This window comes from Diabrotica virgifera, chromosome 1 (assembly GCF_917563875.1).
Source record: "Diabrotica virgifera virgifera chromosome 1, PGI_DIABVI_V3a".
In the NCBI taxonomy this organism is placed as follows: Eukaryota; Metazoa; Arthropoda; class Insecta; order Coleoptera; family Chrysomelidae; genus Diabrotica; species Diabrotica virgifera.
Window position 1 is genome coordinate 318,123,971 of NC_065443.1, and position 18,712 is coordinate 318,142,682.

General features: G+C 34.3%; 1 protein-coding gene across 7 annotated transcripts; it reads left to right on the forward strand.

Annotated features, from left to right (window-relative positions):
* Positions 1-7,051: 7,051 nt before the first annotated feature.
* LOC126886485 (cytochrome P450 9e2-like) lies at positions 7,052-18,420 on the forward strand. 7 transcript variants are annotated; one of them, XM_050653458.1, is made up of 7 exons: positions 7,052-7,199; positions 9,314-9,535; positions 9,981-10,144; positions 10,230-10,561; positions 14,037-14,241; positions 15,174-15,422; positions 17,868-18,420. In XM_050653458.1, the coding sequence occupies exons 2-7, from the start codon at positions 9,339-9,341 to the stop codon at positions 18,305-18,307; spliced, it is 1,587 nt and encodes a 528-aa protein (XP_050509415.1). In that variant the 5' UTR covers positions 7,052-7,199; positions 9,314-9,338; the 3' UTR covers positions 18,308-18,420. The 7 variants fall into 7 exon arrangements, with proteins under 7 accessions (XP_050509415.1, XP_050509405.1, XP_050509403.1 ...); XM_050653448.1 differs by lacking the exon at positions 7,052-7,199 and adding an exon at positions 7,425-7,690; XM_050653446.1 differs by lacking the exon at positions 7,052-7,199 and adding an exon at positions 7,465-7,686.
* The last annotated feature ends 292 nt before the right edge of the window (positions 18,421-18,712 follow it).

The following is an 18,712-nucleotide window of genomic DNA, read 5'->3' on the forward strand; positions in this document are numbered from 1 at the left end:
CCCAATACACTACCCTGAGGGACACCATGATGGGTATCCAATGTGTTTGATTCGTTTACATGTCCATTAGATGTTATCTTTACTTTTTGTCTTCTATTTTCTAGGTACGAAGTAAACCATTTTAGAACTACACCACGAATACCAATCCCCTCAAGTTTTATTAGCAACAAATTATGATCCAAAGTATCAAAAGCCTTGGACAAATCGAGAAACAAACCACATGCCTTCTCTCGTCTGTCCAAAGCATCCAACACTAAGCTGACGAAATTTGCAAGAGCTGTAGTTGTAGACTTAGAAGATGTAAAACCATGTTGAAAATTATGCAAGATACTATGCTTTTTTAGGAATGCGTTTATTCTACTATAAACAAGAGTTTCAATTATCTTTGAAAACACAGATAAGAGACTTATGGGACGGTAGTTGTTAAGGTCATCTTTATCACCACTTTTGAATAAAGGGATTACAATAGATAGTTTAAACATACTAGGAAATATTCCTTGTTGAAAAGAGGCATTACAAATATCCGTCAGTGGATCTGCTAGAGCGTGAATGCATTGTTTTAATAACTTAGGGGAAATCTGATCAAAACCACAACTGTGTTTGGATCTAAAACTTCCGACTATATTAGTTATTTCCTGTGGGTTAGTTGGATATAAAAACATAGAACAACTATTACGGTTTTTTGATGCTGATGTAAACCCACCTATTTTAGTAGGATCCAAAGCGGCAAGTAACTTTGGAGCCATTTCAACAAAATGGTGGTTAAATTTGTCTGCTAAGTTATTATTATTATCACTAGGTACTTTTGAGTTGTTTTGTTTCCCGACTGTTAAGTTTACTAAATGCCAAATACATTTCGTTTTATTTGATGATTCGTTTAACTGTCTCATGAAGTGACTACTTTTTGCTGCTTTTAATTTAATTGAATATTCTGTCTTTGCCAAATGAAGGACTGGCCTAAGATTACTATTTTGCTGACAGATCGTTTCTAAAAGTTTTAGCTGATCCCTTAAATTGTACAGTTCCTGCGTAAACCAATTGGAACGTGTACATTTTTTAGATTTACATTTAAGTAGTGGAAAATGGGACCGAAAGTAATTTTGGATAATATTTAAAAAAGCTAATGATTTATCCTCAGCAGAAATTGTATTAAATACCTCTGACCAATTTGTTGACTCAAGGGTTTGAACAAAACGATTTATGTTCCTTTCACTATATGAACGGATGAATATATAGGTATCATTGTCTGTGTTAATGCTACATTGGAACAATTGCGCACGATGACCAGAGATAAAACCTTCCACAACCATTGTTTTTTGTTGGTGATTTATGTTTGTAGCAATATAATCAATTTGAGTTTTACTAGTTGCAGTTACTCTTGTATAATCATTCACAGTTACGGTTAAGCCATAAGAATCTAAAACATTTACCAAGTTCTGCTTACTTACTGAATTTGATTTGAAATCTATATTAAAATCACCTGTTAATATTATAGCCTTACCTTCGGAGACTAGTACATCAAGTATTAGATCCAGTTTTGACATAAAAACATCAATAGAGCCACGTCCAGGCAGATAAATACACAACACAACACAATTAAAATCACAATAGTCTATTTCAACAGCACTCACTTCAAAATTATATTTCTCAGATTGAGAACATATATTAGAATGTTCCTTCCAAACCACACCCTCTTTCACATAGATTGAAGACCCTCCATGTTCCCCTTGGTCACGGCAGAAAGATGAAGCCAGAGAAAATCCATTTATATGGTGTAGTTCTAGTTGTTCTTTAGATTTCCAGTGCTCAGTTAAGCAGACACATACATTATGTAGACCTTCACACTGCAGGAAGAACTCTAGTTTTTCAATGATTGTTGACACACATTGTATATTTTGATGAAGTAAGCCAAAACTTTTTTGACTGATAGTTGAAGCATTTTTACCAACTGTGTCAAAATTAGGAGAATTGAATACTTCTAACTTATCCAATTTAAAACCAGTCTTCTGACTAACACTTGGGATATTTAATACTGTAATATCTGGATCAAAAACTAAGCTTCTTCTATCTGTTTTTTCTTGTGATAAAAAAAAACGGCTTACAACAGCTCCGTGAGGCCAAACTTCGGGATTCATGGCCTTGTTGAAGTTCCTGAACATATATTTACTTTGAACGATGAGTAAATTGTTGGATGTTTCGATTGAATCATTTCACATGTTGCTTCAGGAAAATTCACTTTAATTAACTCGGTTAGAGAGTCAGTTGTAGTTTCTTTATTAATTCTTGTAACATGTAGAGTTGAAATTTTTGGAACACCCTTAACTTCTTCGCTATTTCTATTGCTACCTACTATAATTTTTCTTCGTCCGTTAAACTGATGTCGCCTAGGCCTAATAGTTTTCCATTCTTGATCATTTTCTGCTTCATTTATAGGTATTTCATCGTTAGTAGGTTTTTCGTCCTCTACTAAATTAATGAACTGATCCATTTTTAATCTGCTTTGTTCAAAAAGCAGTCCTTTAGAAACATCTGTTTTTCTTATTGTTTGGGAATTCCCTTGTTTATTTACGTCAGGTTTTTTCTGAGTAATTACCAGTTCACTTTTTGCTGCTCTGCCCATAAAGTTTTGTTTATGTTCTTCTTTCTTTTTTTCGGCAATATTTAAATTGGTCTTATAATGTGTTTTGGAGTTTGCAATAGTACTAGTAGATGGCGTTGTATGTATCTTTGGTGAATCTGAATTCACTTTTAATTGTTTTAGGAGAAAAATTAGATCTTCTTGTTCTTGGCATCTTTTTTCTAGATGATATGTAAGTTTACTTACAGCGTCAAGTTCCTTTTTAATGGTAATGGTCCTGTCTGATAATGTGTCACAGTGAGAACAGGTTATGTTATCTACCAAATCATAAGATTTATTGTCGCTCTTGCTGTTTATAAATTCACCAATTTTATTTATATAGGTAATCACTTGTGGATTTGCAACATTCACTGGTACTTTTAACGTCACAATTATGTCGATTAGTTAATTTTTCTTTAATTTATTTAACTCAGTCGTTAACGTGGTTGTATCACGCGCCGCCATCTTCGATACTCCTGATTGAACCTACACTCTGATGCAAGAATCTTGAAAATCGGAGTACAAATAATAAAGTTATAATTAAATTGTCAAACTTAATCAAACATTTTTAGTGGTGGGCCACTGTCGCCGATCCTCGCCACTGTGTGCAAAAGAACATAAACCACCTTGCAAGGTTAAAGCAAACCAAGTTGCTACTCAACTCCTTATGAATGGAAGAACTAAGAACACATATAAAGACCCATATAGAAGAGGATTGAATCAGGAGACAAACCACCTAGGAACTCCTTTTACACTAAAAGAACTCCACGACGGTATGGACAGGTTAAAAAACGGGAAAGCTGCAGGTGTGGATGATATAAGCAGTGAACAAATAAAGCATCTAGGCCAAGGAGCAAAAAACTGGATCTTGCAACTTTACAACACGTGCTGCAAAGACTGCAAAATTTCAAAATCATGGAGAATAGCCTTGTTAAAACCAGGAAAGTACCCAGAAAATCCCAGTAGCTACAGACCTATTTCGCTGTTGTGTCACTTTTTCAAACTATATGAGAGGCTCATCCTCGCCAGAATAGAAAAAAATGTCAAGCACCTCATCCCACAACAAGGAGGATTCAGACCCGACAAATCTTGCACCGGTCAAGTCCTCGTACTAACAGAACACATTGAAGAGGGCTTTGAAGAAAAATTTATAACAGGGCTGCTTTCGTAGATTTGATAGCAGCCTATGACACAGTAAGGCACAAAACATTGCTCCGCAAATTATACGACACTCTCAATGACCACCATCTGGGTAAGGTCGTATATTGATTACTGCAAAAGAGACGTTTTTTCGTTGTGCTGGAGGGCACAGTAAGTAGGTGGAGAGTCCAAAAGAAGGGCCTCCCACAGGGAAGTGTTTTAGCACCAATGCTTTTCAAGATTGGATCGAATGGAACAGAACAACTTAAAACGGGATCCTACAACATTCACAAGAAATAATACGAGGAAAATATCAATACCATATATAAAAGGACTATCCGAGAAACTTAAAACAATAGGAAATAAATTAAACATTTCAACAACATTCAAAACAACAAACACTGAGATCTATTCTATCTAAAACCAAACCTAATAATGAACAAGAAAGAACAAAGAATTGCATTTATAAAATACCTTGTGAATGCGAACAATTTTATTTAGGTGAAACATCAAGACCATTAAACGTTAGAATAAGTGAACATCAGTCTTATATTAAAAATAGAGAATTTGGTAGATCTCAAATATGTCAACACGCATGGGATAATGAACATAGAGTTCAGTGGAGAGATTCAAGTATAGTCCTGAAAGAATCAGATAATAAAATGAGAAAAATCAAAGAAGCGGCTCTAATTATGCTAAATGAAACCAATTGTGTCGCAAATTCCTCGGTAGAATGCAGTAGGATTTGGTTACCCATACTGAAAGAGGAAGTCAATAGAAAGAAAATACCACGATTAGTAAGTCAATAACATATCGAGTTAGTACAAATTTTATATTTTAGTATTACTTATTGTATATCTATGCATTATTAATATTATTTATAATTTATTAAACATATTAAAGCCAGAATTTGGTATTAGTTTTTTGATAGTATATAAATTAAATGTAAAACCAAATACTTACGATGTCGGGATAGTATCACGAGGTTTTTTCCTGGTTTTCCCTCGTGATTTACTATGGAATCTCTAACGCGAGATTTTACCGTCATCGTTGCATTTGGTTGTCTTTTTAAAGACAGATCACATGCTATGATTTTTATGTGACGGATATTCTTGAGTTGAGGTTGATTTCATGTAATCGAATGAACTATCTATCAGTAAAGTCGTCCCAGGAACGCAACTCATAAATATTGCCAATATCATTTTAAAGTCTTCTACTTTAAAATGTATAATATACCTATGTCTGCATTGCCAATATAAATGAGTCAGATTAAATAAATTATTAGAAGAATTTTTTTACTTAGCAACAACATTTTTGTTTATTTTAGTAAGTAGTATTTTGTATTTTGACAACGAACCCCGATTCGGGCTTCGAAACGTTAATAAAATCATTTTTTTTTTGTATTCATTAATGCTGTAATCATTACTGTATTACAGTAAACTTCATTCTCGGGAGGAAAAGTAGCACTTTCCTCCCTTGTTATACAAATGCTATTTGTATAACAAGAGAGGAAAGTGCTACTTTTCCTCCCGAGAATGAAGTTTACTGACCGACGCGTAGCGGAGGGCAGTAATCATTCAAGGGAGGAAAAGGCACTTTACTCCCATGTTATACATATGGTTTTTCCACCTTCCTCAAATAACAAGTCATTTTTTCACTTTTACTTAATTTATTTATGTAACTAACCAACAAAATTTATTAGAACCAAAACTAACAAGTAGGTACACTTCGCGTCAAAAAAAACTGGTACAACTCTTATAACCGAAAATCGTGTTTTTCAAGTTGTGTAAGTCGATGTTGTCACAAGTGTCATTCTAATTTCTAGGGCAACGTTGCCAGTTCAACGAAAATATTATATCAAACTAGGTAAAAACGGGGCTGTGCGACAGACCGCATTTTTTAATATACTAAAAACTAAAACAATTGTAATTTTCCGTCATCTCAATTAAGTATCCATACATTGAATCGTGTTTTATTATAATTTATGAAAATATTTCAATTCAAAAATAATGATAGATAATACATCTTGACATGACTTTAAATTATTATGTTTAATGTCAAATCGAGAGGTGTGATTGATTTCTCGTAAATTGTAGGACAAAACTGCATTAAGTTGTGTAGACTAAATAAAACACACTGGAAAAATTAAAAATTTAATTTGAAATTAAACAAAATGAATAACTTTTACAGTGAACAAGTGTGGAATTTAAATATATGTATTACAATTCGAAATCTACATTTTAAACGTTATTTTTTTGTATTTAGATTTAGTGCAATTCCGTTATCTGTGATGGCAACAACGAAGTGATTCATGAACAATAATTGTCAGTCTGAACACAGGTTTACGTTGGGAAAAAAAAAGTGTACCAGTTTTATATGCCGCGAAGTGTACAATATAACTGTCAACTATAAGTCAAATTATTAATGTAAACATTGTTAAATCAGAGTAACAATTTACTGTTTTTGACCATTCTGCAAAATACAGAGTGTTTTTAAATAAACGTTAAAATGTATAGATACTTACGTAATAGAAAATAGATATTGTACAGGGCATCAATAAGTTATATTTCATGAATGAAATACCATGAGGTCACTTTTACTTTTCCTCCTTAGGGAGGAAAAATATTTTCCTCCCTAGGGAGGAAAAGTACAACTTTGCTCCCTACAATCAGGTCCGGAAAAGTATACTTTCGGTAGAGGTAGGTGGAAATAGCTATATATTTACATGCAGAAACTGTCCTTATCGATGTACCCTCGAAGATTTGTGGCTCGCCAACGATCATGGAACCGACGTTAGTCCGATACTGGGCCGAAATTTTATAAATGACATGTCCGGACACGATAAAGTAAAGTAAAGACTGTATGGCGTCCATTACAAAATCATTGGCTACAAAATCACCTGTTTAAGCCACTTCGTGGATTCACAGAGTAGCGCTGCAAAGTGGTTTGTCTGTTTTTATACTTATAAAAACTAAATAACTTATAAAAAACACTTTCAGTACAGGAAAATCAGTAAAAGAATGGTTGATTATATGTTTTTATTTACTTATTGGGAAAAATCAAAGAAATGACTGCAAATTCTTAATAATGCAACTCTTGGGTTTTTCGTTAGTTTGGAAAGCTTTTAGGTATAGGTATGCTAGACTTTTTTTTATTTTTTTTTTAATTTAATCGTTTATAATAGACCTTGGTGACTGCAAACTGGTTGAAGATCCTGTAAACCTGTTTGCTTGGAATTTGATTGATTTAAATTATAACAATTTTGTTCCATGACTACTATTAATTTCCGATCAAAGTTTTACTTGTTATGTGAAGTTGCGCAATATTGTATTTCTAAATGAATACCTATATGGTTTAAAAAGTGGCAAACACACAGTGTTTGCTTTTGAATTTTATCAATAATTACATCACCAACCCCGATTTCAATTGTTTTGTCCTTAATGTAAGTTTTTTCTATTAAATTAATATCTCGTTAAACGAATCTTGTAAATTTCCGCCGCACATAGTCATGTAAAAGAAGAGAGTGCACACTATTGGTAAATCAACTGTTTTGGTTTTTGTGGTTTTGGATTTTTTTTCCAATGATGAACATTTTTCATTGCAATTCAGAGAAATATAATCAGAAATTTTAACGTTGAAATTTTGTCAAAAGTAGACTAATTAGTCTAGTAGTAATCATCAACCTGTATTCGCTTTGACTCACGTTTTTTATTAAGTTAGTATCTTCAACGATCATCATCATCAGTGTCTAATCTTTTAGAACACACACACCTGGGGGACCGCGATCTCCTTGAAGGTCATGTAAACTCGTTTATTTTGAATTTGATTGTTTTTATCTATTTCTAATAATATAAATTATCTGATGTTAATAGTGTTTATTGATCATTGTAAGATATTTTGAAATCAAAAGTGATAAGCAACATCAAAAGGTAGGTAAGTCTTTGCTATCATTAAAATCGATTTATAGGTTAGTGATGTTGATATTAACGAGGATGTTACAAATTAAGAAGTAAATACATAGGTAGCATTTATAGTTCAGAGCAATAATATAAAAAAAGTAGGTAGATACCCTGTTGTGGATTTTGATTTTGACCGAGTTTTATGGACCTCTTATTTGAGCTAAAGTGCACAGCTTTCGTCTTCTAATAAAAAGTAAAGTATTTTTAACGAATTTGAAATTAATTATTTGATACAAAAAGTTTAAAAGCTTCAAATTGGCGATTTTTGAATGTTGATTTACTTTGTTTTGTTGATTTACTTGTGTTTCTTAGAAAACTTTAAGAACCTAAGAATTCTCAATTTTCAATAAATGTTAATAATCATTGTAAAAAATGAACCTACAACCTTGTATTCGGTGAAAAGTTAAGTCTTAGCCAAGCCGCACACCAAAGAAACATGAAACGAAAAACATGTTTCATGAAAAGAAAACACTGCTAAACAAATCTCAAAGTCCGCCTACTAATGAAACGAGTGTGATTCATGCTCATGACACATTTTTATTTTCGGAGAGTTTCATAAATGGCCGGACATATATTTGTTTAGCAGTGGTTTATTTCCATGAAACGTAATTTACGTTTCATGTTTCTTTGATGTGCGACCTGCCTTATACTGTTAAAAATGTGGTTAAAATCACAGCTTAGAGTGAGTCATCAATTAATTTAAAAGCTATTTAATTATTTTATCTCAAACAACTTTTTCACAATAACATAACTAAAAAAATAAACTTAAATAAATTTTAAACAAATAAGAAAAAAACAATGACTGTACGGGTAGGATAAGCAAAAGACGGAGTTATTATATCCAGCAATACAAAAAAAGTTATAAAAAACCATTTTTAACATTGCAAAACTTGATATTGCATTTTTTTGCTAATAAATAATTTGTGTAACTTTTTTGCTACTCGCACTCTCCTGGGAATTTTTTTTATTCGAAAAGCTTGCAAGTATAAAAAAAGTTGTCCTACGATTATTCTGGACGAAGTTACTTCCTTTTTTAAATCGGAAGCATCAACAAGTGAAATATGAACTTCAAATTCGAATTATAAAATATCTCAGGTTCTTGCTGATATATTTTAACGTTTTTTTTATATAATTTGTATGTGCCTACGTTTTGCGTACATTACGAATACGCCGTTTGTTAATAAATTGAATGTTAAATTGACCGTGTAAACTGTTTAAACAATTTATGGGAAAAAACATATTTACGATATTTTTAGGACGATTTTTGTTGACAAGACATAGGAATAGAGTTAAATTAACTGTAGCTTTAAAATGGCAAACACGAATATTTGGCCTTATATTGTTAATAATTGAAACAGTTCACCGAACTCAATGCAGAAAAACATACAGATTTGGTTATCGAGGTCCATAAACTCAAAAAAAATTTCAGATGCCTGGCTGAGTCAAAATCACCTTAAGAAGAAGAATATTGTTAATTCCCATTAAATACATTACGAGTAAATAACATAAAAATGTCATAAGATAGTTTCATAACTAGGTATATTGTGTAATTTTGTTGTGATGATACTTAATGTGTGTATGTATTCCTATTTTGCAGTTAGTTGTCAATTCTCAGAGGCGAAATGTTGCAACTCGTCTTAATATTCACAGCAGTAGTCCTCTTCTACTATTTTGCTATCAAGCCTATGAGCTACTGGAAAGACAGAGGAGTAGTACAGTCAAAACCAGTATGGTTTTTTGGAGATCAATGGAAACAAATATTCAGACTAGAAAATATATACGAGTTTTTCGAAAGAGGCTACAAGTTGACAGATGGAAGGTAATACAATAAGTAAAATTATTAATAATTATTGACATATACACTTCTCCAAGAAATTAACGCACCACCTTAAAACGTGGTCTTTTGATGTCTCGAATTTCCTAAGCCTGTTGTCCGTTTTAAGTGATATTTTTTAATCTTATTCTTTAACAATATGGCTGTAATAATATTGTTGCTAGATAGGTACATTGTCACTGTAGACCGGGTGTATCAATCAAACTGTGTTTTATTTTCTCAAGTTCATCACACCCTGTGGAATACTACAGTGATATTTTTAAAGAGTAAGGCTATAACATATAAAAAAATCACTTAAATCGGACAACAGGTTTAGTAAATTCGAGATATCAAAAATCACCCGTTTTTATAAGGTGGTGCGTTAATTTCTTGGAGAGATGTCATTATTGACATATATTTAACTATCTTTTGAATATAACCAATGTTGTAGATATGCAGGAATGTACCAATTTAATATACCAACTTTAATAATTAAGGACCCAGGACTTCTGAAGCAAATTGCCGTAAAAGATTTTGATCATTTTGTAAATCACAGACCCTTAATTCCAGAAGGAGGTGATCCTTTATGGTCTAAAAATCTCTTTGCTCTCACAGGTAGGTCCGGATGTAGATTCTTGAAATTTAAATCCCATTTATAAGGGCTCTAGTATCAAAATTAGACAATGTAAATGTGTTTCAGATCAAAAATGGAGAGATATGAGACCCGTCCTAAGTCCATCTTTCACCAGCAGTAAAATGAAGATGATGTACCAGCTCATGGCCGATTGTGCCCAAAATTTAGTAGACCACTTCTCCAAAATAAACGAAGAAGTTGCAGAAGTTTCATTCAAGGACGTATCTACTCGTTTCGCCAACGATATTATCGCTACGACTGCTTTTGGATTACATACAGATTCTTTGAAGAATAAAGACAATGAATTCTATTTGATGGGCAAAGAAATTACGGATTTTACTTCTGTTAGTTCGGTTTCACGAATTTTAGGGTTTTTGTTTATTCCTAGGATACTTAAGGTTAGAATTTTTTAATAAACATCAATAATATAAGCATATTACAATCTGATCGAATCAATGAGCAACTTTGTTTGTTTTACTATAGGAATAATCTCTCTCTCTCTCTCTGTGTCGATGAACAGTTCCTTTACTTTCTTTCCTCCTTATGAAGTATTGGGGGCGCTGTTGCGTTTCTTAGCTAAAATTGAAAGATGGCTGATTGGTTAGATCAGCGCATCCTCTTCTATTGTATTCTTTCTACCGGTCTTTCCTGTCCTTCTCTATTTTCTCGGTCTCTGTTTGACCTCTTACGTACTTCTCACAGGAACCCGTGTCTCTCTCATACATCTCCACAGTTCTTGTCTAGGAACTGTGTACGCCTTCTCAAAAACTATAAATACCAAAACGTAGCTCTCTTTTCTTCTTACTGTATCAACTGTCTCAGAGCTTACAAGACATCGTTGTTCTCTTTGGTGTAAACTCCAACTGTTCTCATATCAATGTCTCCCTCCTTAACCTTCGAACTACAGTTCTCTTCCAACTTTTTATCGTTTGTTACATTAACTTTGTTTATCCATAGTTCTTGCAGTCCTGAATGGCTCAGATCTTTATACAGTGATACAATCACGTTGTGCCTCCATACATTGGGCATTCTTTCTTCCTCATATATCGTACTCATCATTTGCCACAACATATCAACCCTTTTCTCTCCTCTATCTCTTGTCGTTTCCCCATTACTGAGGATCGTGATTTCTTCCAATATTCCTAACAATGTTTCTCCATTGGTCTCTATCTTCAGCTGCTCTAAGAGCTTCGCAGAATGAGTTTCCAGCTGAATTCTTTATTTGGTCGGACCATCTAGTTGGTGATCGTCCTCTTGATCTTCTCCCCGGAACGTTTCCAGAAACAATTAATCTCTCCAAACTGTCGTCACCTCTGCGAATCCCGTGACCAAAGAATTGCAGTATTCGTTGCAGACATATTGTGGACAGTCTTTTTTTAATCTTGAGTTGGTTTAGAATGGAAACGTTTGTCCTATGAGCTGTCCAAGGTATGCGTAGCATTCTTCTCCAGCACCACATCTCAAAGGCATCAATTTTTTGGCGCTCGCATGCGCGAAGAGTCCAAGTCTCTGCTCCGTAGAGAATATTGAGAATACAAGGGCATTCACCAGTCTCATCTTGATATTTTGAGAGATAGATCTGTCTTTCCAAACTTTAGTTAGGCGACTCATCGCATTTTTTGCCATACCAATACGTCCCCGAACTTTTACTTCACAGTTACCATCTTTACAGTTGAGTCCGCGAATCTTTACCCGTGCGTCATCATTTAAAGCATACGAAATAAGTCGATAATAAGTCGGAAATTTAAATTTACTAAACGCAAGTGCCAATAAGTGACTTGCTGTTGCGTTTAGTAAATTTCAATTTCCAACTTCTCATCGACTTATTTCGTATGCTTTAAATGATGACGCACGGGTAAAGATTCGCGGACTCAACTGTAATTATACTAGACCCGAGATAGACAAAGGTGTTTACTATCTGGTATTCTTGTAACCTGTTAGTCAGTTGAATAGTGTCGAATCTGTCGACCACCATTATTGTTGTCTTAGCTTTATTGATTTTTAGACCAACTTTATAGCTTTCGTACTCAACTCTTCGCAGGAGATCAAACATTTCTTGCTCATTTGCTGCTATAAGTGTAGTGTCATCAGCAAATCTTAAATTGGAGATTTTCCTACCAGCTACTGTTACTCCACCGGCCCATCCTTCTAAAACCATCCTCATGACATGTTCACCATAAATGTTAAATAAGTCAGGTGACAACACGCATCCTTGCCTAACACCTCTCTCGGTCTTGAATTGGTTTGAGAACTTATGATCTAGTCGTACTGTCGCTATATTGGACTGGTACAGATTTTTAATAAGTGTCACCAGGTGCATTGGTGCGCCCATTTCTATTAAAATTGACCACAGATTTATCCATCTTACACAATCAAATGCCTTTTGGTAGTCAACGAAGCATATAATCATAGGTACTTAAAATTCTCTAGACTTTTCAATGAGTTGTCTCAGGTTCAGGATTTGTTTCCTTGTACCTTTAGCCTTTACAAACCCCGCTTGTTCCTGAGGTATTTGGTAATGTAGATAGGTTTTTAATCTGTTTTTGATGATGTGTAACAAGATTTTACTAGCATGCGTTATTAGTGACAGTGTGCGGTAGTTTTCACATCTGGTAGTAGTTCCTTTTTTGTGTAGTGGGATATAAATTGAGGTATACCAATCAGATGGCCATTTCCCTGAATTCCAAACAGCGACACAGATAGAATGGATGATGTGTAATCCTTTGTCACCTAGTAACTGTAGTATTTCACATGGTATTGAATCAATTTCTGGGGATCTATTTCTCTTTAGTGATTTAGAGTAAGACCGTAGGTTCTCTAGGGTAGTCAGAGGTTACTGATTTTCTGCTGATACCTCGTTATTTCTATATAGTTCGCTACAGTAGTTTCGCCATGTTTCCAATATTTCGTCAGTATCGGTCTTTAGATTACCTTCCTTATCTATTACAGACCACGTTTGAGGTTTAAATTCTCTGGTAAAGAGTTTGATTTTCTGGAATAAATCCCTCGGTTCATTTCGACAGCCATGGTCCTCTATCTTTCTGCATATTTGAGAGATATAATCAGCTTTGTCTTTGCGGCACTGTTTTCTAATTTCTTTCGATGACGCTCTATATTCATCGTTTGTTCCGTATCTAGTTTTATGTTCTTTTCCGCGTTGAATCACAGTCCACGTATTATCGGATATCCTTGGCTTACAGCCAGTGGACACCGCTGCCTCACAGTCTTTTGCAGCCTCGATTACCTTATCTTTGAGATAGATCCAAGTGCTCTCAGGGTCACTAACTACTTGGTCTAAAGAAAGAGCTTCTTCTAGGTTTTGTTAGAAGTCACTGATTTTTGATGGATTTAGAGACATGACTTTTCTGTGGGGTCTTCTTTTGGGGACTTTAAAACGAAGTCGAACGTTCAATAACAGTTGATGATCGCTTCTACAGTCTTTTCTCTCCTAGAGCCTTCCAAATCTCTACAGGTATTCCATCAGGTGCTACTACTTTACTATTCTTTATCCTATTTAAAGCCTCGACAAACGTATCTCTTGTTATCCTCGATTATCTCATTTGAAGTCTCGCATTCTCGGTCTCTCCTTTGATGTTCTTCATTTAGCAACTTTCTAAAGTACTCATACCATCTTTGCTTTATTTGAACATCGGATCTTAACACTATTTCATCTGCACTCTTAATGTGCCGCACAGCAATCAAGTCCTTTGATCACCCGTCCTTTACTCTAGCAATGCTGTCTAACCTTTTCATCTCTTCGGTTATTTCCATCTCTTCATGCAGCTGTGCAGAGGATTTTTTCTTAGCAGTAGCTATAGCGCGCTTTAATACCTATTTCCTACCCCTCTGTTTTAATAGAGAATTCTTTTTTAGTTATTCGATGTTAAGCTGTTCAGTGGTGCATCACGAAACTTTTTCATTAATCTCATAGATAAAACTATAAAAGCAAGAGAAGAACAACACATTGTACGACCAGACATGATCCACTTGTTACTGGAAGCTAAAAAAGGAAACCATCACAAAGATGATCATAATGTTACGGATACAGGATTTGCCATTGTTAAAGATGAACATTTGGGTATGCATGACAAAGAGTTTAATATAAAGTAATGCTTAAAAAATACAAACTATTTTTATGCAATTTCCAAATTAATGAATAGAGAAAGAATATTAGGTTTGTTCTAGCATCAGTTTCAAACGGTTTGAAACCATCAGCGAATAGTGGACCAGCGCGAGTAGATGGGATAGCACTGGTGACTGTATTATGTTTTCTCACTGACCAACTGTTTGCTGACGGTTTCTGACTAGTTTGACTATTTGCTAGAACAAACCTAATGTTTTAAAAGTGTGTAAAACATTTAATTCCTAGCTGAACGCCTTACAAAGCCATCTTCATAGCTATGGTTAAAATTTTATATACAGCATATGTCTTATGAGCTCATAATAAATTACATATGCCCTTACCTTATCTGCTGTTTTTTGGGTATCTCTTGCCTAGATATGCCGAAAACTTATGACTCCAATTACAGCTTCCGCTAATGTTGCTAAGAACTACAGACAAATTAAACGTACAATTTAAGATTCAAGAGTGTTATTGGTACTAGAGGATTGAGATAGCTTTCAACTTTCTACGTCGAGATACAATTATTAAGTAAGTACTTGTACTACGAGGGATGAGATGTATCTACTACGAGGACTATTTTGCGATTGGCTTTATGTTTTGATTTTACGTAACTTGAGGTACGAAAAAAAGTTCGCTCCTGACGTCAGCAGATAATGGAATTGACGATTGTAAAGTCCGTACCTATTTAAGCTATATTATACCTACGTAAGCTATTTACAATAGAGTAATACTTTAATTTAAATAAACAATAGAATGGTCAGCATAGTTCCCTAAATTAGCCGGCTGGGTTTGTCCCGTGTGAAAGTAAGCTTATAAAATCATTTGAGGAATAAATATTTGGTGTCTAATTTTGTGAGAATTTCGAACATAGCCTTTCTTTGTTTTAGGAAAAGCGCCTACTACAGTTGCAAACGAAATAACTAACGAAGACATCACCGCCCAAGCACTTATCTTCTTCTTCGCTGGTTTCGATTCAGTATCCAGTTTGATGTCGTTTATGTCATACGAACTGGCTGTAAATCCAGATGTTCAGACCAGACTAAGAGAAGAAATTGATGAAGGTTTCCAAGAGTGTAATGGAAAATTGAACTACGAGACAATTATGAAGATGAAGTATTTGGATATGGTTACCTCTGGTAATTTTTTTATATTCTATCTATTAATATTATTGTCTATATGAAAATACCGGGTGTCCACTTATATTTTCCCCATTTTAACTGCCTAGAACTGCTAAACGGCTCAAGATAGGAATATGTGGTTTTCGCTAAAATGTTTTATTTTAGTAAAAGTTTTGTTTGAATGAATTGAATTTTTTATATCGCTTTTAAAAAAAATGGCGGATTTTTGGAAAAAACTGTTGTTTAATGAAACACCCAGTATATTTTTTTGTAAATTGAAAGAACGGTCATTCACCTATCCAGCGATATAAAGTGTTTTCAAATTGGTTGTCAAATGACTGAGTAATTCATTTTTAAAATGAGAGAAGCAATGTGGAAATCACATTAACAGAATATCAATTTGCTTAGTTATTTTAACCAAAAATGTTATTTAGTTATTTAATTTCCACGTTGCATCTCTCATTTTAAAAATTAATAACTAAGTCATTTGACAACCGATTTTACAAAACTTTATATCGCTGTATAGGTGAATGACCGTTCTTTTAATTTACAAAAAAATATACTGGATGTTCCATAAAAAAAAAGTCAACAACACTTTTTTTCAAAAATCTGCCATTTTTTTTTCGTAATTTAAAGCGATATAAAAAATTTGATCCATTCAAACAAAAATTTTACTAAAATAAAGTATTTCAGCGAAAACCACATATTTCTATCTTGAGCCGTTTAGAAGTTATGGGCAGTATAAATAGGGGGAAATATAAGTGGACAGCTGGTATAACCAAAATACATTTAGTCTGTTCTTGAGTCGGCATATTTTTCATGTGTTCTTTTTCTTCCATCTTTTACTTATAAATCAATTTTTGTATTCAATCCAATATTTGTATTCTTTTTCTTAATTACACTTATTTTATTTCCCCATTTTTTCCTGATTCCATATAACTACTGGGTTTTCTTCGTAAGATGCACTATATATCCTGCTTTCCAATCTGTACATCTTAATAGATGCGTAATCATATTCATGGTACATTTCTTCCAGACATCAAGCTCTTTTTACGATATCTGTATATCTATGCTTATCCCTGTCCATCGGGTTGGAAATCATCCTCGATTTATTCTTCCCTCCGGTTTTCCTTGGACTATTTCTTTTTCTTCTTCTTGACTGGCGTTACAACCCGTAGTATGTCTTCGACGCATCCACTATGGCCCCCCATCTTCTATGATCTTGCTCTTCCATTTCCCATTGTTGTACCTCAATCCTAGATAAATCGATATCAACATCTTCCTTCCATCTTTATCTGGGACAGCCTAGTGATCTCCTACACTGCCTTACTAAAAACACTGTGTTCCTCTGATCTTCCCATATGACTTGCTCATCTTATCCGGTTAGCTTTTATATATCTGACGATGTTTTCAGTAACATACAGTCACCAATTTCAGCATTGAGGCACCTTCTCCACTCTCCTGTCAATTCATCTCTTTGGGGGCCAAATATCATTCCTTAAATGTTCCTTTCAAATAACAGCAGCCTATTTATTTCCCGCTGATGTAGAGTCCATGTTTCACTTCCATATGTAACAACTGAGCGAATAATTGACACGTGCAGTCTTAATTTAGATTGTTTTTTTAACAACTTAGATCTTAATAATTATGATAGGGAGTATAATGCTCTATTCGCCGCAGCTATCGTTGTTGAGACCTCTATTTCTATGTGGTTGTCATCTATGATTACCGCCCCCAGATATTTAAACTATTTTACTACTTCGAAGTTGTACCTATTCATTAATAATTATATTCTGCCTAACACTTGGTCTTGGATTTTTGGTTACTAACATGTATTTCGTCTTCTCTTCATTTATTCGAAGACCCAGACAACCTGTTTTCTCCTCGAGTTATGAAAACACCGCTCTCATGTCACGGGCGCCCATATAAAAATTTTTAGGGGGGCGCAGACGTGAAGATGTTGCACATTATATTTTGTATACCTTGGATACCCATATATAGTTTAAAGCACTCGAAAAGCTAGGGGGCACGGCTCACACCTGCCCATCAGCATAGGCGCCCATGTCTCATGTCTCTTGTAGAATGAGAGACTGCATCTAGATCATCAGCAAAGGCCAACAAGAGTTTTTATCCTCGAGTTACCAATTCAGTATGAGTGGTGGGTGGATTGGATTGGGTTCGCAAATCCACCAGTCAGCTCAGACGATATTTTACTTATTGCATATTCTAAGTCCAAAAAATTAGAAATATTTTTGAATATTTGGAACTGCGTAACTACTTCTAGTTGTCTACGAAATTCAAAGCATTCTTGTCCAACACCATATCTCAAACGAATCGGTTGTGGTCCTATCTGCTGTTCGAATAGTCCATGTACATGTTTCGCAGAGCATAGCTAAATATGTTTTTCAATTTAATTGTTTTGTTCCATGTTGGACTTTTTAATAATGAATTTTACTGTTACAGAATCTTTAAGAAAATGGCCCAATTTCGCAGGAGTGGACAGAGTTTGCAACAAGGAATACGTCATAGAACCCGAACAACCAAACGAACCTCGCCTAGTAATAGAAAAAGGTACAATATTAGTATTTCCCATAATGTCGATCCAACGTGACCCCAAATACTACCCGAACCCAGACAAATTTGACCCTGAAAGGTTCAGTGACGAGAACAAGGATACCATCGATCCCTACACGTTTCTGCCCTTCGGCTTAGGGCCCAGGAATTGTATAGGGTCCAGGTTTGCTATGCTCGAAACTAAAGCATTGTTCGCGTATTTACTACACAGCTTTGAAATCGTTCCGACGAAAAATTCAACTATACCGGTGGTGTTGTCCAAGAAAAACTTCAACCTTGCTGCTGAAGACGGTATGATATTAGGACTTAAGAAAATCAAGAATCGCTAGATTATTGCATTTTGATTTATTAATAGTTAATGACAAACTTCTTTTAGGGGATAGTTATACTTATTTTGTATTGTTAACAAAAAAATACATTTTTTTTTAAAATTTTCACATTATTTTTTGTGTTTTTGTTTATTTACTACAAATTTGTATACCATAAGTTTTTGATAATTACGTGGTAATATGGCGTAATAAAGAAAACGATATCTATACATAAATCTATAAATCAAAACACAATTTATGAATTTCGTACATTACAACCTCATCTTTTGTGGAAACATGAGTTATTTGGGTCAAAACAGGAGTGAAAACAATCTATAAGGCCAGTATAAGACCAATAATAACGACAGAAGAATTGAGCGGAGACAGTTAAATTAAATAGTAGAAGAAATATCGGGCGACTGCACT

What these genes read in the sequence shown, in the direction of transcription:
- LOC126886485 (XM_050653458.1), top strand. Translation starts at nt 9,339, where the DNA reads ATGTTGCAACTCGTCTTAATATTCACAGCAGTAGTCCTCTTCTACTAT. An exon ending in TTATTCCTAGGATACTTAAG is followed by an intron (nt 10,562 to 14,036) that starts GTTAGAATTTTT and finishes ATTCTTTTTTAG; the next exon opens with TTATTCGATGTTAAGCTGTT. An exon ending in TTTGGATATGGTTACCTCTG is followed by an intron (nt 15,423 to 17,867) that starts GTAATTTTTTTA and finishes TTACTGTTACAG; the next exon opens with AATCTTTAAGAAAATGGCCC.